This window comes from Sprattus sprattus (genome assembly GCF_963457725.1).
Source record: "Sprattus sprattus genome assembly, chromosome: 13".
In the NCBI taxonomy this organism is placed as follows: Eukaryota; Metazoa; Chordata; class Actinopteri; order Clupeiformes; family Clupeidae; genus Sprattus; species Sprattus sprattus.
Genome location: NC_137911.1, coordinates 17389780 through 17413515, shown reverse-complemented (window position 1 = coordinate 17413515; position 23736 = coordinate 17389780). Strand labels below are relative to the sequence as shown.

The following is a 23736-nucleotide window of genomic DNA, read 5'->3' as shown; positions in this document are numbered from 1 at the left end:
TGACTGAAAGTAAATGTAATGTTTTGGGAGTGCATCTGTAATTAGAAGACTCCAAGAATCCAATTTGACCAAAAATATAGTAAAATGAAAAAAAAATCAAGCTAAATTAAAACAAAATAAAATAGTCTTAAAACTGTCTTAATGCATGTCTTTGTTATTTAGTTTGACTGCTGAATATCAATCACAAAAACACACCTTATTGTTTAGCAGGGCAAAATTAGAAGCAATTACAAATGTACAGACACTGAAAACATAGTCCAGTATGATGGGACTGTGCAAACCCAAGCACTTCATCAGGCACTTCTCAGTTATATCTCCAGAAAAGAAAGAACAAACAAAGATTTCCTCCTTCCGAAATTCAGTACAGAATATATTTGCTTTGGTTCATTTGGCAGATGCTTTCATCCAACTTGATTTACAAACGAGATTGATACCAACCCAAGCAACAGTGAGATATAGAGAAGCAATGAAAAACAATAATACAGAATATTAATGCAAACATACATATAAAATACATTTATAATTGTTTAATAGTATTACATTTATAGTAATTTATATTTCCCATATAACAGAAAACTTGTCCCAGTAAAGTCCTGGGTGTAAACTAGAGTGACCCAGATTGTTGGTTAAAATGCGTCACATCTTGGGATTGTAAATTGTGAGTGATGGCACCATTATTTCCTCATTAATAGCATTTTGCATAATGGTGACAGGTTCAACCTCAGGGAACGCTTCTGAATACTTAAGAGCCTCTGCCGCAGTGATGTGGTTAGGGGTGGGGTTCAGGGGCAGACAGCATGGGAGACAGACATAGGACACAGAGTTTGAGACAGACAGACAGACAGACAGACAGACAGACAGACAGACAGACAGACAGACAGACAGACAGACAGACAGACAGACAGACAGACAGACAGACAGACAGACACTCTGCCGCCACAGGTAACCAGAGGGCAGAGAAGGAGCACCGAGGGATGTTTATCTGAGCTGATTGTAATTCATGATGATCATAATAATGCCATGATGACATTTATACCAGTTCATATGAGAGGGAGGGATGGAGAATGGAATGGAGAGAAAGATACACATTAAGAGGGGTTGAGAGAGGGGAGAGAGATTTGGAGAAGGGTGGGGAAATGTATCAGCCTTAAATACATAGAGGGATTATTAACGCAAACATGATTGCCCTGTGACATACTTTGTCCTCTGCCAATGAAATTTGGGCCAATCACAATGGGCCATTTGGGCCCCTGTGAAACACTGAAAGTGGGGTGTGTGTGGAAGAGGGCTGTGGTGGTGTGGTGTGTCTTTTCCTGACACATTAAAAATGGTGTTGGTGTGTGTGTGTGTGTGTGTGTGTGTGTGTGTGGTTTAAAGGGCTGTGCTGGAATACCTGAAATCTTAAAAAAGAGAAATGTGTGTAGATACCTCTATTGGTGTTTACATTAAAAGTGGATTCTGTGTGTGTGTGTGTGTGTGTGTGTGTGTGTGTGTGTGTGTGTGTGTGTGTGTGTGTGTGTGTGTGTGTGTGTGTGTGTGTGTGTGTGTGTGAGTGAGAGTTAGAGAGCTGTGCTGGTCTCCTGTCTACAGCTGGTGTTGCTGGGGCTGCTGGTGTTGGAAGCTTGAGAGCAGGATTACGACGCAGAGCAGATTCTGTGTGCAGCTCGAGCGAGCGCTGAACGGGGCTGGGAATTACTGATGCATGACAATAAAATGCAGAGCATGAAATTAGCTATGGCTGAGAGCTAAATTGCTACAGTTTTTTTTCTTCGTCTTCTCTTCCACTGTCTCTTCTTCCCTTCTCTTTTGTTTTTCACTTTTGACATTCAGTAATATATTCATGCCTCCCCCCTTCTTAGTGCTGGGAGCAAACATCGTTGCTCTGTCACATGAAAAAAAAAAAAAACAGATTTCAGAAATCTGTGAACTTGTTTCTTTTCAGCACCAAGACATGACTACAGAAAGTCTGTTTACTTTCATTCGACGCCTGCCACATGCAAGACATGTGTATTGTGCATGTATCCGTCTGTGTTGTATCTCTGCGCTCTCTCCTCTTTCTGAGGGGAGAAGACTGGTTATTACAAGTACACACTGCAGTTATTGGGCCAGCAGCGGAGCCTTTTAACTTCCCTCTCCATCAATTAAGGAAGACCAAAGAGGCTGCGAGGGAATGCTGGAGCTAATCTGCCATGATGAGGACATGGCTGGAGCCTTCTCACAATCCCATTACAGAGCTTTCAGACAACAGCTCAGCACACAGAGCGCTTCTGTACTGCACCCATGACGTGGAGCAGGAGCGGCGCCTTTATCATCAGGGCGCTGTTTACTTTGTTATCTTTATATTAATGAAATAACAGTTTATAATGTTTTTTATGTGGTTAATTACTGAAAACAAATATTTAGAGGGATAACCAAAGGAGCAGTTGTGTACTGTGCTGTCTCTCTGCAAGATCGCAGGCCCTTGATCTTTCCTGTGTTGAGAACTTCATTACCGTATTTGAAGAAGCCTTCATACAAAACCATGACCCTCCTAGCCTCATGATATAGTCTTCAATGCAGTTCACTTTGTCGTATTTGTATCTACTTATGACTGTATTATTGAATAATGTGTGTATTGCTGGTACTGGAACATGGACATCTCAACAAATAGAGGAAGCAGTTAGATGAGAAGGCTGCCATTAGGGAGAAGGGCCCTTTTCGGATAAATCATATGGCGGACAGGCCTTTTCTTATAATCCCCGGTGCACAGATAACTTTTCGGAGAAATCATGAGACAGACATGCCTTTTCTTATAAACCCTGTTGCAAAGACTCCTTTTATGTTAAATCACGTGGCAAACATGCTTTCTCTGAAAAACCACATAGCAGGCACACCTAGGCGCTTTGGTGCGTCTGGTTTTTTTTGGCTGCGACATGGGCCTTCAGTTGGGCGCTTCTGCAAGGACATGCTTAGTCATGGCCTTCAGGCGGATGCCTCTGAGGGGTCATGGCGAGGTGACGGACTCCTCTAGAAGCCTCGGCAAATGCCACAAGTATCTGAAAAAACCGAGGCACCTGTTATCACTGGAAACTGTGAATTATGCATCTCGATGTGGTTAAGTCTGATGACAGAAACAAAACAAACTATGCAATATGCACACTGTTAAGATAGATGTACCTATCGTTCTCTATCTCGATGTCGTTAAGCCTAATGACGTAAATAGAAACCAAGAACAGGGCAGAACAAAGGGGGGTTAGATCTATAAAATGGGGCACAGGGACTTGATGGTTAGGTTTTCTACTTGATCGCTCTTAGCTTATGACTAGAGTCTTTGAGATGCTCCATGGACCAGCTCAGCAGTAGTTATCTCCTCTAAATTAAACCATTCAGTATATTCATACCTATTTGCCTTGAGAAATTTCTTGAGAACTCTTAGAATTTTCCTTAAATAGAGAAGGTTTTGACTAAACAGACGTTGACGTGAAGTGTTGGTAGTTGGCTGGTTATCAATGGTAGGTTGTGAGCGTAGACCCGTGGAAACCCTTATCAGAATGATCTGTATTTCAGAACGTACTACTCCCTTTGTTACTATAGTTACTATATCATTTCAGGTTAGAAGTAGATAGTCATTTTATAAAGGGTTTATCCTTGATGTTTGCCCTCCCCTGCCTCCTTCTCCTGACATATTTCCCCAGCTGAATTTATATCCCCGCTCCATTTGAAAAGGGGAGGTTCAGGTAATATAGGCAGATGATGGTGGCCACTGTTAAATTACATGTCACTGTCGAGTGAGTGTCAGAGAACGGCAAGAAGGCTTTTGACACCTGGAGAGCGCTGTCACTTCTTAGCATGTGAAGGGATTGTATACATCGGTATTTTCTAATGGTAAGGATGTGAAAAGGTGACATTGTGTAGTGTATGCCCCCCCCCAATGTTTCATGTATATCTGACACGTCTCTTGGTCGCTGTTAGACGCTCCTCATGCGTCAGTCCCACGCTAGTCATACGTCAGTCAAATGCTATTCTGTCGTTAGTCACACGCCAGATGTGTCCACCTCGCCCTAGAACGCTGGAAATAGAACGTTCAGAGAACGTTAACCAGAATGTTATGGTGTGACGGGGCCTTAACTGACAGTAAATATTGGTATAAAAAGGTTGTAGTGTTTTACGAATTCAAGGTGAAAACTGTTTTGTAACAACTCTATATTGTAACAACTCAATTTTAGCCCTGAAGTAAGTTGCGGTTTAGCAAATACATCAATGGAATGCCGGTCTGATGGGTAGGGTGTCTCTTTATTCTACATATTCTATGGGACTCAATGGAATGCCGGTCTGATGGGAAGGGTGGCTCTTTATTCTGCATATTCTTTGCAACTGATCTCAAGCGCAGCTGTGGTGAAGGTCTAAAATGATTTAAGAAATAAAATGCCCCTGCAGGTGTTTTGGCATGGAACGACCCAATTGAAAAGTAGCTTTTAGCTTCACACCGTCGCTGCCTGTGGTCCTGATGTCTATTCAGTCAGTTGTACTTGGCTGCTACTCTCCCATACCATCTGAGGAAGGATGAGGCTTCCTTGAAACAATTTGCCATCTGCACTTAATTGGCTTTGAAGGCTGTGTGGTTCAGCGGGCCCAAGCCCAGCGGTTTAATTATATGGCTGATGGTGGGATGACCGGCGTGGCGAGATCAGGCTTTGGCAGGTGGACCCTCACAAAAGACAGAATTACTTTAAGAAGATAGCCATCTCATTGACTGGAAGAAGGGAACAGCCTTGTCCTGCCAAGGCTCTTCCCTGAGACACGACCATGGCCCAATGGATCCCGCAGATAGCAGCTAGGTATTTTTCTGTTAAAAAAAATAAATAAATTTGGCTGTCCTGATTGGAGAGTTGATTTGTGACATCCCTCATCCTGCAGGTTTCCCAATGGATTTAGAGTGTTAACATCCCTATTTATTTCCTGTTTGTGGTCAGAAACAGGGATTTTTAGAGTTGAATGATTTTGCAGAAAATTTTAATACCAGATATCTTTTTGTTTCATGGATATCCCTCTCCAAAAATGTACAGTATAACTTAAAAATACTGTAAAATTGACTGCAGTTGACTAAACCTATGACCTTGTCTACCGCTGTGTTGTCATTTGTATGAAAACTTGTCACAGCCATGTGCCAATTGAAAATGTATATCTCCAGCTATATATTACCATGATCTTGACATCATGTTCCTATCTGAGATCTTGTAACACGATCATTATATTAATCACCATGAAGGTTCTCTGACAGGCATGGGGGGCTTAAATGAACGTGAAGTGGATCGGCTAGCACTGTGTGAGAGAGAAATACGAGCATCCCCTGTCACTCTTAAAATACTTATTAAATCACAGTATGCTAATTTGCGCTTTAGCATACAGCTGCTGCTGCGACCTCTGTGTCCCTCCACGCTCACGCGGCCCTCTCTACCCTGTCATCTCATCAGAGGATGCGGCAAGGGGCATTTAATTTCAGCTAATCTCAACCCCCCCCCCCCAGCTCCCCGTTCACCCAGTGCTTGCAGCCCAACAGGAAGTCTATTGATCGGGCGTTGGCCGGAAATGGGTGGGGGGGGGGGGGGGGGACTTCAGACGAAGAAACTCTGCTGTGTTTGTGACGTGAGGCCTATTGGCGGCTCTTCATGCCCCTCCTCGCTCCACCTCTGGCCTGACCCCAGCAGCACAACCTTTAGTTTGTCATCATTTATGTAGCACAGGTTTCATCTGATGACACTTCAGGGTGTTTCTTCCTTTTGCTGTCTTATTTAGAGTGCACACATTTAGGGTTGTTCATATGATATGTAATCCAAAAGTTCAACCGGTAAAGCAAATTAGTAATAATACTGAAGTCATTGGGTCGATTCTTTGGGAGTTCTCATGAAGGTGATTTTGATATAAGTGGCATTATGCGCTGTTGATTTTCAAAGGACTATGTATACACACACACACACACACACACTCATGCTCACACACTCATGCTCACACACTCATGCTCACACACTCATACAATCCTTACCTCTGAAAGTCCCAGTATAACACTCTTTATCTAAGATGAGTCAGGGACACACATATTCACATGTAACGTTTTTTATAAAAACACACACACGGGCATAAACAGATGAGTGCAAACCTAACCCTCTGTCAGGCCCACCATTAGTTTCTATATCCCAGGTTGTATTTTGAACACACATACACCCTCAAACCCTTACTTCTGGCTGGTAAAACCCAAGCATAGTGTGTGTAACAGAGATGTGTGGTTTTTCTGCCTGCATCGTGACTGTCACTCAGCTGGTGTCTGTGATGGGTAAACGTGAGGCTAATTGTCTCAGTGGTGTTATGACTCAGACATGGAGTCAGATGCACCAAAGGCCAAAAGATATGTCTCTTGTCATATGTCAAACGTCAAGACTATTCAGGATCAAAAGAGAATCCATTGTTTTTTCTAGTAATTCAGATGCTGCATGCAAGTCTTATGATTGCACGAAACCACTAAAATGAAGGTGCTGGAAGACCAAAAGAACTTAGTCTTTTCTCTACAGAGTGTAAGTCTGACTCAATTAAGGCTGTTGTCTGCCTTTTTTACCTGTAAAATTATGTTCAAATCAAATCCCATGGATGCCTAACAGTTACATGTGAAATGGATCCTGTTTTTCAGCTCTGATCCGACTCAGATCTGTGCAAGATTAGGACAATTACACAGTCAAATAGCTGTGCTGTCTAAATTCCCCAGTCACTGAGACTTGACGCCCAAAGGCTTACCCACACAAGCTGCCACCTGTGTCTCTGTATGACAAAGGGGCTAGCGCTGCTAATAATCCTAAGACACCATTCACACAAGCATGTCAGGGCTTTAGCCCCACTCAATTAGATCCTCCTCAAGCACTCCAAGCTGCGCGACATGCCTTTTAAATGGAGCCTTTTGACCTCCCTTTATCCTTTTAATCTAATCGACTCTCATCTGGCTGCTCTGGCAAACAGGAAGCTGAACTTTATGCCTTTGCAAACAGGGGTGTGTGTGTGTCTGTGTGTGTGTGTGTGTGTGTGTGTGTGTGTGTGTGTGTGTGTGCGTGTGCGTGTGTGTGTGTGTGTGTCTAAGTTAAGCGGAAAGGACAGGTGCTTGTTGTGTAGTGTTACACACTGATGCAGGAGGGGAAAAAAAATAAGTGTTCCACTGGTGTTGACACATGGTGCGGTATTTGCATACTTGGTCTAGTAGCACCTTGTGTGTGTTGACAAGCTAGTGACTTGTGCGTGGCTTGTAAGTATTGTACTACAGATTTTTTTTTTTGTAAGGATATTACACAAGCATTTCCTAGTGCTGCTACACATAATGAAAAGCACACGTCCTAGTAATGACTTTTAATAACAGCAGTTGGCCTCAGCTGAGAAGGGGTTGGGAGGCTAGAGATGCTGAGTGTGCACTAATAAGGGGTAGCCACTGGCTACAGGGAAAAAAACCTTTTGGCTTCATAATATACCGTATAAGCTTTATGTTGTAACATATACAAAGTGAGTCTGCGGAGTGAGGTAAGCTACTTATAGTGACACTGAATAGGCGTCTCTTTCTGTTTCACAGAGAACGTCACCGAAAGCCGAGGGGAACAAAAAACGTCTTCTCTTTTCCAAAAATGTGAAAAAGGTGTTTCTATGAATCGCACACCATTGACGCTTTTATGGAAACAAATTGTTTTGAAAGCAAATACCTGTGATCTCTGTGAAAAGAAAGGAAAAAGGAAGAGAAAGGTATTGTGTGCCATCACAGAGATGTGTTCATTCCGCATGGAAAGATGGGATCAACGCTATGGGGCGAAGTGCGTCGCTGTTCCACTCGGCTAACTCATTACTTTATGTTAATTTCTCGTCACCGCTAGGAGTTGCCCAAACAGACCCCAAGGCCCTCCATCTGCCTATACAATTTCAAACTGAGATGGGAGGTAGCAGGAGAGGGAGAAAGAGAGGTGGAAAAAAACAGAAATAAATAATAGAGGCTTTTAAAAAGGTCTGCTGTGCGTTTATTGACTGCAGAATATTTTTGGGAGATTGGATGGCCGCTAAATTGCTCACTCCTAGGGGTTTGTGAAGTTTTGGTGTAAAGCAATAACAGCCCTGAAATGCAAAGAACAATTATTGTAGTGTCAAGACATAGGTCCCATTACAGAACTTACTAAACTGCTCCGTTCTGATTGTATGCAGGACTGTATATGTGATTGCCTACTGAAGTAGATGGGTTTTAAAGTAATGTAAACATTTAAAATCTTTTTTGTTTATAAATGTGTTTCCTAAGCCTGCATATAAATACATGAACTTGTTCTGATGAAGGAATAAAAAACAGAAGTGGGACTTACTCACACCAGGTGCAGTAAATAGCTGATTTTTAAAAAAATCTCTGTATTATTTAGCTGGCTGCTCTCTCCCCTATAAGACCCTCATGTGTAACTCAGCGGTTTAAAATAAGTGTGTTCAGTAAGCGCTCCCAAGTCTCAGAGGTGTAATAGCAAGGTTTCCTAATCGATAAGGCATTAATATGAATGCAGTCACGTTTATATGGAGAGGTTGCATTAGGGCTCATTGATTAACCACCGCACCTTCAGGCCTGCCTCTTCACCTCACGCGAGCAGAAAAAGGTCGATTTAAACAATCATGGTAACAGTTGGTCACGTTACAGTCGACCCAGACTGCACCAGGCCACATTTAAAAGGGTTTAAATACAATGAAAAGAAGTCGGGAAGAGTGGAGGTTTTGCTTTTGAGGTTTGAGTTTCTTGAAATGACTAACAGAGGGAGCACAACTGACTCTGCTTTGTGTCACTGCCATGCCTTCTTGTGGTAAAATAAAACTTAGTGCTAACTAAAGGAATATTTTAAAACTTAATACATTATAGAAGACAAGCAGCTGAATGTCATAAAGAAATGATCTGTAACTGTTCAGAATGAAATTTGGCCGTACATATATAAAAAAAGATTGTATCCACCAATATGTTAATTCATCTCTCTTAACCTCTGTGGCAAAGCTGTCTTCATAGGGGGAGTAACAGGCCAAGTGTAAAATGTTTTTTTTTTTAGACTGAGTGTGATATCAAAAAAGTTGTATTCAGTGATAATGATGCCCCTGTGCTTCATTGCAGACTGCTAATGGTTTTCTGCTGTGTATAAAAATAGTAGTGAGTAATAAGTAATATTTCACAAATGCAAATTATTTGAAAGTGATGAAAAAAGTTTCAGTGATAAAATAGAGAAACTTTGAAAGTTACACTGATAGTTTCCCTCTGACATATTCCATCCTGACCCCTTTGTCTATGGTTCAGCAACATTCCATTAAGAACCTGTAAGGGTTCTAAGTAGACTGTTTATTGGGGGTAAATAAGAGAACCCTGTTGCCTAAGGCCCAATTTACACACAGGTTTTCGCGATGTCGGCACAGCCGACATCTGAACACCGACAGCTTTTTTCAGCGTCTAAACGCAAATGTAACTGTCGGTGTGCCGATGTCGGCCGAATTTCAGCCGACAGCCCCGTACCATTCGCCCGACAGTCCATCGGGAGTCCCCGACATCTTCAAAGTGCGTGTAAACACGACCCGACATCTGTAAGGAATATTACAGACAGTTTCGCTAGGCAACATCGCTATCAACAGAGGCAAACTGAGAAACTTCCTGCGGTGAGTGTAAATGCGCCCCGACTTCTACGTGCAGATGTCGCGCAGATGTCGCCGACATCGCGAAAACCTGTGTGTAAATTGGGCCTAAGAGTGTATCTCCACTTTCTCCTTTAGTAACGCCTTCTGTGAGAACTGGAATGGTGACGTTCTGTTGTGGTTTACCACCTCTGACCTTCGGTACTGCAATGCGACAGTTCGACTTTTATAGGAAATCATTCCCATGCGGCGACATTATGATTAAGAAAAATGTTCTTTAATGATTCGAAAAAATGCTGTGAGCCAAATGGCCACCAACTCAGACTCTTTTTTCTCTCCCATGAACTTATTCACATAATTCAAATATTAAATGTAATCAGACAGCATATCTGGGAACAGAGATCTATTTTTAGTGTCTACTGTGAATAGCTGGTTCTGCATGTTTGGTCGGTTAATTACTGAATTTGACTGACCTCAGTCAGAGTACATTTGAAATGTGTTGGAATATTCAGTTTTTAATTAAACGTACTCTCAACAGTGAAATTCCTGGACAGACTTTACAATTTATTCGTGAAACGGACACAACACTTCTCACATGCTAAACCTTTGATCAACAATCAGGGTTTTCCCTACCAAAATCTGTAATAAAAATATCTTCTTTTGTCAGTCTGCTCTTTGAGTTTTTCACAGACGCCCAAAGATCTAAGATATGTTTTATTGCTGCAGTGCTGATGTTCAGTGTACAATATTTTTCTTTCCTAAAACGCCATAGCACCATCATTACTGTGTGTCCAAATTGTCCTGTGCATTGTGCTGGGGGAGAAGGGATGGCTTTCGCCTAACCTTTGGGGCTTCCCATTAGTCTTCTGGCAGTAATACACCCAGATGATGGCCCTACAAAGCATTTTTCAAAGGCCATCTAATGGCTTGTGCCTGCTGCCGAAATATGTCATTAATGTCTGGGGCAATTATGAGGGCTGTCAGAGGCATGGCTTTGTGTGGCTGTGCCAGAGGATGAAAGTGGAAAGAGTGCCGGAGAGGAGGAGTGGAGAGGAAAGGAGGAGTATTTTGGTTGGGGGGTTGGAAAGAGAGGAGGCTGAGGTGGCCTCTAATTGCCTTACCATCGAGGATGACTGTGTGGACATAAGAGGGAGAGAGCTAGTACTACTACTACTACTACTACTACCTGGGGAGCAATGCAGCCGAACAAGCTGTGATGCAACATTAGAAATACAGAGAGCGGGAGAAATTCCCTTGTATATTTTATAGTTTTTGGTAGTGAAGGTGATGGAGGAGGAAGGCAGCTCTTCGTGTTTTTCAAAAGCTAGCATCCCTCTTCAGTGACAGGTAATTGCCTTTTGTATCAGTGACACAAGAATCCCACTACATCTACTATGATGAACATGACATATCTATCCTAGCTATAAGTCTGTCTATGTATATCTATGTCCCTCTCTCTCTTGCTATTACACGATATTTACTGTGTGTAGATATGGATGTACAAGTCCACACATTTTTGCCTCATAAATCTTCTCCTCTGGGCCCACAACTTTATTTCTCTCACAGTTTCCTCTCCGTGTTTACATACACAGATAAGGGCTTTAAGCAGTGGCTGAATAATTAACTCGGGTGGTGGGGATTACAGTGCCATTGTCCGAGGTGGAATGATTCAGGCCAAAATGAAATGCTTCCTGTAATGTACAGAATAGGCTGGGAGGAGATGTATTTTTTTGCAATGTCAGTCTGTCCACTTGACCAAAAAAAAATAATAATCCTGCCCCATCCCCTCACACAGCACTTGGGCTTTGCCCCTCCTGTTGGCCTGTGTGAGGGGATGATGCCTGTGTTTTTATCTTCCAACATAACACAACCACAACAATCTTCCTTTCTTTCAATTTTCCTTTTTATTTTTGGTATATTTTTCCCCCTTTTTATTTTTTTTATGAACTCTGCAGTTACCTATTTCTTACACTGTCTGAAAATGTTTGTTGCTCTATGATGGCTCTCCAGTTGAGCATCACTTTACCCTGGAATTCTCTTTTCTCTTGAGCAGCCTTTTTTGCCGACATTTTCCCTTTGTACCTCTTTGATGATTAGCATAGAGAAAAGAAGGACAGGGATTGCTCTCAGGCAAACACTGCGTGGAGAGGGGAAAAAAAACACACACACACACACACACACACGCACACACACACACACAAAAGATCACGTCTAGGAAGTGCTAATAGGCTTTTCTCTGGAAAGCTCGCGATTGGGTGCTTTCATGCTTAAGAGAGTGGGCTGTTGCCTCGGTGCCTGTCGTCGGCCGGCCAATCTCAAGGCGGCTTTGCCGTCACGCCCTGTAAAAGTCAACGTGGCGGCGCACAGGCACGTGCCCCAGGCTGCCGCTAGCCACCCTGCTGGACCAGAGGTGCTACTGCACCGGTAGGCACTGTGGAACAAGAGTGGGGGAATTGGAGGGAGGGAGGGAGAGGCAGACAGACAGACAGATAGATGTTATGGCAAGCAGGGAGGAGGAAGAGGCAGAACGAAGGAGTGGGAGATCAAGAGGGAAAGACAGACAGAGTGAGAGTGAGTCTGTCCGCCTGCCAGTCGCATGTGGCTGTGAGTGCCAACGCCGGGAGATGGCAGGTGGCACAGATTCCTCTCCACAGGGAATTAACCAGTGAAGAGGGAGATGGAGGAGGAAGAAGAAGAGAATAAACCCTCCTCCTTCTCCACTCTCCTCTTCTCCCTTTCTACTCTCCTCCGTCTTACTGACCGATGCAGGCACTCCACAGCCTAGCAGAAGCCAATGAGACTCTCTCTTTGTGTTCGGGCAGCAATCATCGGCACTGTTACCCTCTCCCTCCTCTCTCATTAGCTCCCTCTTCCTCCTCATCCCTCTTTCTCACTATCAAAGCATGTGTATGGCGCTGGTTGAGTTCGAGTGATAGATACAAAAAAAACAACAACAACAACAACAGAACAAGGCCTTGCAAAAATGTATATATATATATTTGGCTTTTCAGAAAATGAGACGTATTTCGATAACATGTTTATAATAATCTCAGCTGCCATGGCCTGCTGTTGGCTGAAGGTTTATGTGAGAGTGAAGTGAGCCATCCTTGGCTACTCTGTGTTCCCCCTCATGTAGCTCTGCAAAATGCCCACAGGACAACCTTCAAATCTCCCACCCACTGCATAGCAGGATTAGCGCTAAGTCCTGACTGATGGATGTGTGTTTGCTCTCTCTTTCTCTCACGTTCTCTCTCTTTCTTTTTTTCTCTCTGTATCTCTATCTCTATGTCCTTTTTCCTCTCTCTCTCTCTCTCTCTCTCTTCTTCAACCCAGTCAGAAACACACTTTTATTCAATACACAGAGTCAAGTGAGTAATGAATTCTCTGGAGAGAAAGAAACAAAAAAATTGAAATACTCCAGACAATTAGCCTGGCTGCATTGCCTGTGTGTTTATTGTGTGCGCTGTAATAGGAGTAATTTAAAATCAGCCCCCTCCCCTGCACACACTCATCCTCGCCCTCACAGGGAGTACCCTTCCTCCACACTAAAGCCCAGCCTTTTGTCAGGGTTGTGGGGCTAAAAGAGACTCATTTCATGGTGGTTTATTTCTGAGGGTCCCAATGGGAACCCCCCGTGGTGAACATTATTAACTGTACCAGCTGGCTCAGGGGACCGCAAATCACCAAGGCCGCCATCTCAAACTGACATGCTGTTTAATGATCGTTCAAGACAGATGAGATTTATCTTTTTCTGTTTTTTTGAGTTTGCCTTACCTTGGCAGTTGCAAGCATTTTCCCAAATGCATTTTTAGAAAAAAAATATGCTTTTTAGTTGTATCTTCTTAGCACTGTTATCATTACACTTTCCTGATCCTTTGGGAAGTTGTCATTAGTACTGGATTGTCTTATTGCATGACAAGGCAGTACCATTAAAATCACACTAGAGGGCGCTTTCGATAATATTGTGTGAGTCTTGCAACCCTGCCATTACTAAAGAAGAAGCTGGTACAGAGCAGACCACACTGATGATATGGGTGGATTTCAGCCTATTTGACATTTATCAGACAGGCCTGAGCTAATTGAATCCTGAACACACAGTGTTAAAGAAGTCCAGATCAATATGTGATCATCTAGTGATCAATCTACCAGGATGTAGTTCGGCCTTAACAGAATTGTCGTCCTCTGGTGTAATCAATACGTGATTGCTTTGGAGAGGCAGAGATTTGTATGGTGATTGTGTTGTGCCCTTTGGTCATGTAGGTGCACCGGCGCTCTGCGGAGAGGCTGCGGGACCTGTGCTGTGCAAACAGAGGCACCTTCATCAAGGTAGGGCAGCATCTGGGCGCCCTGGATTACCTGCTGCCCCAGGAGTACACCAGCACCCTGAAGGTGCTGCACAGCAGTGCACCCCAGAGCACCATGGACGAGATCCAGCAAGTCATCCGCGAGGACTTGGGGAAAGAGGTCAGTGTGTGAGTGTCTGCGCATATGTGTGTGAGTGCGTGTTCACTCAAGTCATTAAACCAGAGGTAAAAGGCATATGCTTCAGCAGCAGCAGTAGACGTTCAGTACAAAGCACGTTCAACATCAAATTTAAAACATGACTCAAGATTAAGGTTTACTATAAAGTTGTCAATAGAGTAACATAACTGTGCTTGGCCCAGACACAATTCTTTTTTCTTGAACCTCAACCACAACCACAAGTGCTTTTACGCACACAAGCACAAACACAACCTCTCCTGACAATTGCAAAGCAGACAACTGGTATTTCATGGAGAGGCTCACCATGCAACTCCCATCCTGCAAACCAGTGGCTGCTGTTGGTTCTGCTGATCAAAGGCTGCCTACAACACCAAATGTATCCACGCTAATCTAACAGCCTGCCCTGGACTCAAACCACCACAGCCTACAGCCAACTATCAAACATCTGAAATAGCTTTAGCCAGCCTACACTGACAAATCAACACAAAGGTTAGTTACACAGTATGTCAATAGGCATATAACACATAGCCGTCAAGAAAAACACAGCATCGCATTATAGGCCTTCAGAGTATGAATGAATGGATGACTGCACCTGATCACATAATAACTTGCATTTATAGATTTCATCATTCATCATTTCATCATCAATGGCACTGCAGCCAAATGTCATCACAGACACAGATTACAGTACGTGCACATTTTCCAACATATGACAGGCGATAATTACATTATTATAGATTTAAATCCCTCATCCCACTCCCTACAAAGACAAACCTGTACTCGCCTGTTAGAAGTTCATCCTATGGGCCCTGTGCTTAGCAAAGTCATTAACAACACTGCTCAAGTCCAAATCACTGGCTCTGCTGTTCTCTACTGAGAGTCTTGCCAGTCCACTGAGTCTGTCTTGTCCCATGCTGCCTCTTTAAATAAGACTTTATCAATTTGAGCTTAGCAGCACACTCATCCCGTTCTCTTTTTTTTCCTTCCTCTTCTGAGCACCACTTTTTAGTTTGGACTCGCTTAACATTCTTTATACTGGCCACTTATCGCCTCTTTGCTGAAGAACACTCGCCTCTTGCTTAAAGGCTGAACCGTTAAGAAAAAAATGAGGTCACGACATCCACACAAGAGCAAGGTCACTGGACAAACAAATTTGCATTTCCAAGCAAGCTCTCTTCCTTCGTAACTTCGCAAAGCAACCAAATTAAATAAGTGGTGGGTAGAAATTCTTATTTTAAATAAAACATGCAGTTTTGGAACATTTCAATAACGGCAAGTAGAAATACATAAAAATTGTCTATGATTCAAAACCGTAAGTGCTATACACGAGGTGGGTAGGTGGTGTGTCTATCTATGACAATTACAAGTAACTTCAGGAATGGTTGGAATTGTTACTTTGAAGACTGCTTGAAAGGGTCACTGTGCTATAGAGGTCTGGGACCCTACCTCTGGAACTCTGACTATCTCTGGACCCCTGACTACCTCTGGACCCCTGACTACCTCTGGGACCCTGATTACCTCTGGACCCCTGACTACCTCTGGGACCCTGATTACCTCTGGACCCCTGACTGCCTTTGGGCCCCTGATGTGCTTGCACCGATGCACTGTTGATAGTTACACCAGCAAAAGGTCTATATCCATAAAAACATTCAGGGGTTGTGTGTTTACATACCTGTGTAGATGTGATTATTTCAGGGGCAAAGACAAGGTGGATAGAGGTAAATCGCCCTATGCAATGATTGATGTTCTTTTATCACAAAGAAGTTAACAGTCACCACCTTCACAGTCCCATATCTCCTTTTCCCCTCTCAAAAGTCGAATGTCTGTGGCATCTTCAACACGTCTAATGGGTTTCAAAGGAGCCTGGAATAACAATCGACCGCAGATTGAAAAAGACATCTCACGGACTGTTCTCTTCATGCACTGTTGCCCCACATCATCGCTCCACACACACTTTTGCCCTCCAGAGAGGGAAGACCTTCACTTCTACACAGTGCACAAACAGCGGGGAAGCCAACGGCGAGAGAGGAGGTCTGGCTGTTGTAATTGTGGGATTTTTGAAGGGGAAGGGGGGGTCTGAAGGAGGGTTTTTTTGGGGGGTGGGGTAGGGTAGGGTAATTATATAGAGCAGTAGAGACATAGGCCACCCTGGTCCCCCTTGTCTCCTTCATTTCACACACTTTCCCCCGCCTGTCATCATGGGTGATGTGGCTTGTCAGCGGGCTGTGTGCTTTGAGGTTTGACGGCTCTGAAAGTGGAGGATGAAGTAATTGTTCTGTTTGGAGAGTGGCGCTCTTGCTCTACGCATTAACAATATCTAATTTCATATGCAGCTATTCTTTGATGACCCCCATTGGATTATCACATCAGTAATGCTACCATTTCCATTTTGGTTCGGTTTGACAAGTCTAAATAAAAAAAGGGGTTGCTGTGCTAAAAATTGTCATTTGTTGCTAGCGTGTCTCATAGTTTCAGGGAATGAGGTTTCTCACTGCAGAGTTCTGTATCCGCTGGACGCTAATTTACAGATATCTCACCTATTTTAAGCATATTTTAACGTTTTAGTTTTGACGTACTACACAATCCCAGTAGGCTCACTTATGAAATTTGGTGCATTTGTGGTCAGGCTATGGTCATCGTAATAGTGACACGTAGGATAATGTCAAATCCCATGTATGTTCCCAGCACTTTTCAAACCAAAATGCATGGTTTTAGGCTATTAGCCTAGGCTAACTTAGTTGAGTATTGGTAATGCAAGAAATATGACTTCAACATGACCTTGTGGTAAACCATGGTTTTCTGTGATCTTTTTAATCCCAAAATGCTTGACAAGTGCAAACAGTTCAAACACTGTAATGATACTCCTGGGTGACACCCCTGGAACCCCAAAGCATTTTTTCCTACTGCTGCAAAAAAATTAAATAAAATTATTTCTAGGCTCAACCGTAACACCTAGGCTACTCAATATCTGCTTCCACAGGGTCAACATCCTGGTTGTGATACGATATCAGACAAAACCGGAGCTTCTTTCCACACCTATGGTTCCTGAGCAGAACATTTTTACAAACTTTTCAAATTTTAATAATTTTGATTCAGTCACAAACGTGTTGCAAACTTGCAATTGTAGCCTACATTATATTAGACGGGCAGGTTTTAGATGCCAAATTATCTTATTAAAACACCCACCCCTTGTTTGGTCAATGTCAAACACCTTCCGATAAGGTATGCATTCGCCTCATTGGTGTGCATGCTCCCAGGGAATTGACCCTTCCGCAAACTCCGCCCCCCTTAGCAACGTTTGGTATATCAGTCAAGCATTCACGTTTCCCAGGTTCTCAGCATTGGTATGAATGGGGTGGCAACATGTTTTCAACCGTGTCAATTTCAGCTCTACCCAAAGAAATCATAAGCATTTTTTGGAAAAACAGCAAGATCTCAGATCGAAGCAGGCAAAAGGGTCTGCAATATGCTTATATAGGCTACAACCACGACATTACATGCCCTGTTTGTAGACAGACAAATGCTAAGGCTAACAGGTTCATTCCAGCTATGTTTATTTGTTCTATTATCTACACAGTCGCCGCTACGCAAACATGTAAGGTGGTAAAACTGAATCGTATTTTAAGCAAGGGTTTTCTCACGTTTTCGATGCAGTGGGCAGATTTTAGCGACATAGCTTCTTGGAACAAAGTAGGTGCTTCTGTTTACGTTGCTGTCATTCAGCTGATGGGGGGGGTCGTCTACATTGTTTGATCCACAGCAGGCATTTCTCTCTCTGGGTCTTGGGTTTCGGGAAGGGATAAAATGTTACCCCTCCCTCCAGCCTTTTTGGATATCGACTGTCAGAATTACACACTCCATAAGCACAACGTTTCATTTTCTCTTCTCGAGCAGACGTCTCTCTCATTGACTTCCATTCATCAAAATGGCTCGCTTGACTGAGGTCCCGAGCTTAGTCACCGTTGCTATGCTATGATTGATCAGTTACCGTTTTGGGGAGTGGTCGCGGAAGGGTCAATTGTCCCCATGGCATTGATGATTAGTATTTTGCCCGGGTCGTTGGCCTAGAGGGACGTGTTTCTTCTACTGGCCAAACATGAATAATATAGCCATGATTTAAGGTTCACTCATGTTGCAGTTTGTAACTCACTTGAAGGCACCACTCTTAGCTGACTTCCATAAAATATAAATTATATGATTTTTTTTACAAAAAGAGAAGAGCTGGAGGTTTTCTGGCCTTTTGTCTCAGTTTGAAACCGACTGGAGTAGAAGATTACCCACCCACCCGCTGGCCGAAGGAATTCCTTTTTTTTGCCCATTGTTTGTTGTCAAGGCGACCCACAATGGGCCGACAGTTTGACCTTGACTGTTGAAATGACAGAGAATCCAACAGCAGCAACAGCAGCAACCCCTCATCAGCAGCTGGAGCAGGTAGCATCTAAAGAGCGGGACTTCTCTGCAATGACCTTGAGAACTCGACGGCCTCCTGGGCTTCTCTGAGGTGACCGCATCTCTGGAGTTTTATCATTGTAATTATTAGGCCTAATGGAGCTCCACACTGCTGCCCTCACTCTCTCTCACTCACACACACACACACACAAACACACACACACACACACACACACACACATATATATATATACAAAGACACACAGACACATTATCAAATAGTATCACACACATTTTCATGGCCTCTTTTACACACACAGCTGGCAAGGGAAATGACAGTGGGGACCATTACGTAATCTCAGCCCGGTTGCGACTGGTTTCAGGGTTTGCAATGTTTAAGCGTTGGCTCGTCTCTTTATTTATTTGTTTTCTGGAGCGGAGCGCAGTGGTGGAGAGAGAGAGGCAGAGAGACATTTTGAGGCGCTGATCCCCAGCTCGCTGCGATGAGAGCGGGAGATGGCCCCGGACACGGCTCGTTGGGTTCAGTGCGGAGGGAGAATAATCCGTCTGTCTGCATGTCACAATAAGAGTCCTGTCCCTCCCAACCCCACGCCACGCCGGCTCATGATCCTCTTTCTTTGTCTGTCTGGCTTTATGTCTCTATCTATCTGTCTGTGACTCTTTTTCTCTCTCTCTCAACTCTTCTGTCATCACATTAAAAATACTCTGACTTACACGCAAATACATGCAGAAGCACACACAAACACGCACTCATGCACACGCGCAAAAACTAACACAGACAGGCACACACACAGACACACACACACACACACACACACACACTCATGCACAAAGAGATAGACGCACAAACATTCTCACACATTCTCACTCTCCATCTCTCTTACAAACACACACACACAAACATTCTCACACCATCTCCCTCACACACGCACAGATGGGAAATGAAACCAATGTTAAGGAGACTTACAGCTAGCTGTTATTGACCCCTCCACTGCAGTGTGCCTCTGTTCTCCCTACTTATGGCTATCCTGAAGTGTTCATTCGAAGGCACTATTGGGGCAATCCCAAAAACACACGTGGGAACTCTTGTCTACGACCAGGGGCCATAAGTGAGCATTTCTTACTTCACTGAGGTAATCTACAGGATAGCACCCCCACCTCTGTTCATATTTATTTATGAGGCTTGGCATGGCTGCACGGAGAACAAAGTGGTTCTCGACGGCTCTGGATCCATTTAGATAAGGAATTATGATATCGCGGAGGTGCAGGAAGAATTAAAGACTCCAGCCATCATTGCGCTTTCAGCCTTGCTCTCTGCTATCTTTCGCTTTCAGTGAGCCGCTTCCTCCTGAAGGCTATGCAATACAGACCAGAGGAAACCAATTCCACTTAATTAACCTGTCCGCCGACATCCCACAATGTTGTTGAGTTGTACTACACGGAGCGAGAAATCCAAGTTATTCAGCTAGAAACAAAGACAAATGTTGATGTTAAAAATAGCTCAAGCAAGGATGACAAATTAAATGACAGGCCTTAAATGGTCAGCTGGAGCCTTTAATTAGACACATATAAAAGCTTAGATTCCGAGATGTAGTTCTCCGACTCTCTATATTCGTAGTTTCTCGTCATTATTAGTTGTCAAATGATTTGTGTTTAAAAAAAATATATACGTTTACATTAACTACGTACGGCTATATTCCCCTAATTAGATATCGGCACACGCTGCCTGTCTTAAGCATACCTTTTCCCCCATTCCCTTTATGATGGCAAAGTTATGCTTTATAAACGTCTGGGACTCACCGGCCTTTTTAGCCTATTTTTAGCACGTCTACAGAGACTGGCAGATAGTCGCTCCATTCCCCGTTTTCTCCTCTTATGCTTGGGAAAGCGGCAAGTTTTGTGCGGGTGATTATAGATTTCACTCTGAACATGGATCATTCAGCATTTCTAAAGAGATTATCGTTGCCTGGGCGACAGTGTGGAACATGTGTGAGCTTGTTCTGTTGGCTTTTAAATGGGGCCTTCATAAACCTTATGCATGCCCGCTTTCCTAGAATGCCTTTAAAGCACAGCAGTCATGATGGAGTTGTCACAGTTGGGATGATAGGTTGACTTTCAGCTGTGGGAAGTTTTTATTTTATTCTGTGATTCTGTAAAACAATTAGAATGTTGCCCTAATAAGTTTCATTGCTGTTGGAAAATGTCAATTTTGAAGATATTTTGTTTAATGGATGTTTTCCGTATCCTGCTTCAATCATTTTGTTTTCAGTCAGATTTAAATGATACTGCATCGCATCACATGACGCGTCATCGGCACCCGCTCTCTTTGCAGTCGTGTGCTTTTAACCTTCAGTCGAGTATTCCTTTGTTGTTAACATTCACCAAACAAAGAGCGATGTGTTTCTTCAAGGTCAGCTGTTAGCTCGATGCCTTAAGGCATTGTGTCCCGGAACCCCTTGAGAGTGAGGTACAAATGCCCCCCCCCCCCCCACCCAACCAACTCCACCACACGCATACGCACACACACACACACACACACACACACACACACACACACACACACACACACACACACACACACACACACACACACACACACACACAAACACACACACACTGACCAACCTCAGAGTGAACCCAGCTCAGGCTGTGCTGTGCCTTGCTGGGGTGAAAGCAAAGACAGGGCAAGGAAAGCCGTCAGAGCCAGTTGACTCATGCATGTGTGAATATTTATCAAAGGTAATTATCACGTTCGCTAGATGCATGGACCGGAGGGGCCATTCCTGTGAAATATCATACTCGTAATATTATGCAGAGCAGATGTGCCCTCCACAAAGACTGATGATCGTAAGGAAGGTTTTAGTTTACTTTGGAGGAAGGGGGGAGTGTGTTTTATCTGTTTGATGAATGATGCGCTGAACTGTTTCATTCCTGTGAGGTAAATGCACTGATACTGACAGGAGGTGAATGTGAGAGTGGCGTAACCTTCTCAAGTGGCGTAACCTTCTCTGCATGCATCATACACTGATCATTAAATATGAAATGAGCGTAATCCTTCATGTTATATTAGATTATATTAGTATTTGTTTTGAGCTTCAGCATGAGAATGAATTGTCAGGTATTCAGAAATTTCACACATAGAGGAAAGTTACTGATAAATGGGAGATGAGTGGTCTTGCGCTCGCAGCATTACAGAGGCCCACTGCATGTTGGTAGCATATGCATACTACACATGGTAACAAAGGCTCTAAAAAAAGTCAACACTGACACATACACACACACACACACACACACACACACACTCTCTGTCATTCTCTTTCTCTCTCTCTGGCACACACACACATACTGGTTGGAAAAGGACACTACAGTGCAGAGGGCAATCTCTTTGCTTGAGAACTCAGTTTAACCAATCACGGTTGATGTTGTCTATTAACATAGGCAGACTGTATTAATAATTTTGTGAGACAGCGGACACCCTCCGCACAGGAAACGGGTAAATGTTGGCTGTGTGAATTAATATTTTGGTCAGTCTATGGGAACTTTTTTAGGGGTGATGTTTTGTAATGAAAATGAGGAACAGGAACACTTGTCATTGTGTTGCCAGTAGTGCTGATAACAAACTGGGCCTGCTTTTAGAGAAATTACCCGCCTTGGCTGCAACGAATGCCTGATTTTGTTTTGTTTTGCTTTTTAGTCACATCAATCCCCATCAAAGCCTGTGTCATAGCCAATCACTCATGCCTCCACCCCTCCAAAACACTCGCCTCGGTGTATTTATTTATTTCTTATTTAACATTTTTGCCCTCTCTGATGCTTCGTGTGCTGTGGAAATGAAACACAAGGACGTCTATGAGTCAAGTGCTTTTAGCCAGAGTAGCACGTTGTGTTTGCTTTAACCAACAGCTATATTTAGATCCAAGTAGAAACTCTTCTGGCCTTTTTCTTGATACTTTGCTTGTTTTAACCACCTATATTGTTCTTTAAACTTAAGTCTGGCTCCAGCTTGACGTCCCTCTGCAGTGTCCTTGAGAAGGTCGTAGTTTGGCTCCTTGTTCATGGACTCGTTTTCGAACAGCAGATTAGGTAAATTGGTGGGAGCGTTTTTTTGCTGGGCGGAGATGGATGGAGCCAAGGTGTGGCGGCATTAGGGGCTAATTTTAATAAAGCCTCGCTGTGGCATTTCTCTGCGGCCTCAGCCACCCTGATGGATGGTTTGGAGAAAGCAAAGGAGCAGTAGTTGGTGGAGAGAGCGAGATGGGGGGGTTGGGGGGGGGGGGGGAATAAAGAAGAGAAAGAAATAAGAGGCGACTCCGTTCCGACGTGCCCCCTTCCTTGCAATCATTACTGGTGCCCTGACCCCATTAATCTATAGCCCAGGGATGTGCACGCAGCCCCTAGGCTCTAAGGACCTCCGCTGGGCAGACACACAGACCCAGCAGGAGCCTATGAGGGCCTACGGGTGGGGTGTAGGGCCGGGGATAAGTGAATGGCTTAAGTGTATGTATGTGTGTTTTTATGTGTGGGTGTTGTGTGTCCATGCATGTTTGCATTTGTATTTGAGTGTGTCTTACAGTTTTTCTTGTATGTGTTTTTAAGTGCGAGTTTGTATTTATGTTTGTGTATCTTTGACTGTTTGTGTGTGTGCGTGGGCGTAATGCTGGGAGGTTGGATCCGTTACTTCAGACCAGCCAACAACAGATGTCAGGCAAGGCTCAGAATAGTGTAGAGGCCGTATGCCTCCCTCTGGTCAGGGGATAGAGACTGGAAGATGGACACACTGCCACTGCTGTCAAAGATAAAATAGAATCATTTAATTTACGGCCACAAACTACAGTGACAGCACTTGAGGGTAGAGACTTATGGAGGCCCTACTGGTGTGGTCTCTGCTGCTACTTACACAGCAGTCAGGATAAGATGGGTTTTCCTTCAGCCTTGAACAGGTTCAGGTTTGAGAAGGTGGGAGGGAGAGGAGGTGAGTAGAGGCTGAAGATGCTTGGAGAACCTTCTACTAGCCCGTCTTCTTCTACTTCTATTTCTTTTTGGGGCAATGAGTTCTCTGCTGGCTAGCAACCAGTTACCTGAAACTCGTGACCAGTCATCAGGGACCACAGCAGAAGTGGGGTGACTGGAGTGATAGCTAAAGTAATATACTGTATTAGCACTTCTGTCTTCTTTGTGTCTCATAGATTAGACATACACACAGTA

The 23736-nt window shown here is 43.7% G+C and overlaps 1 protein-coding gene across 1 annotated transcript in view; it reads left to right on the top strand.

Moving 5' to 3' along the window:
- adck1 (aarF domain containing kinase 1) overlaps positions 1-23736 on the top strand; it is a gene marked incomplete at its 5' end in the record, with an annotated part of 122003 nt that overhangs the window by 22997 nt on the left and 75270 nt on the right. Inside the window, one exon of the mRNA XM_080849847.1 lies at positions 13900-14103. Within this exon, the coding sequence (XP_080705973.1) occupies positions 13900-14103 (204 nt within the window). The remainder of the gene's footprint in view (positions 1-13899; positions 14104-23736) is intronic.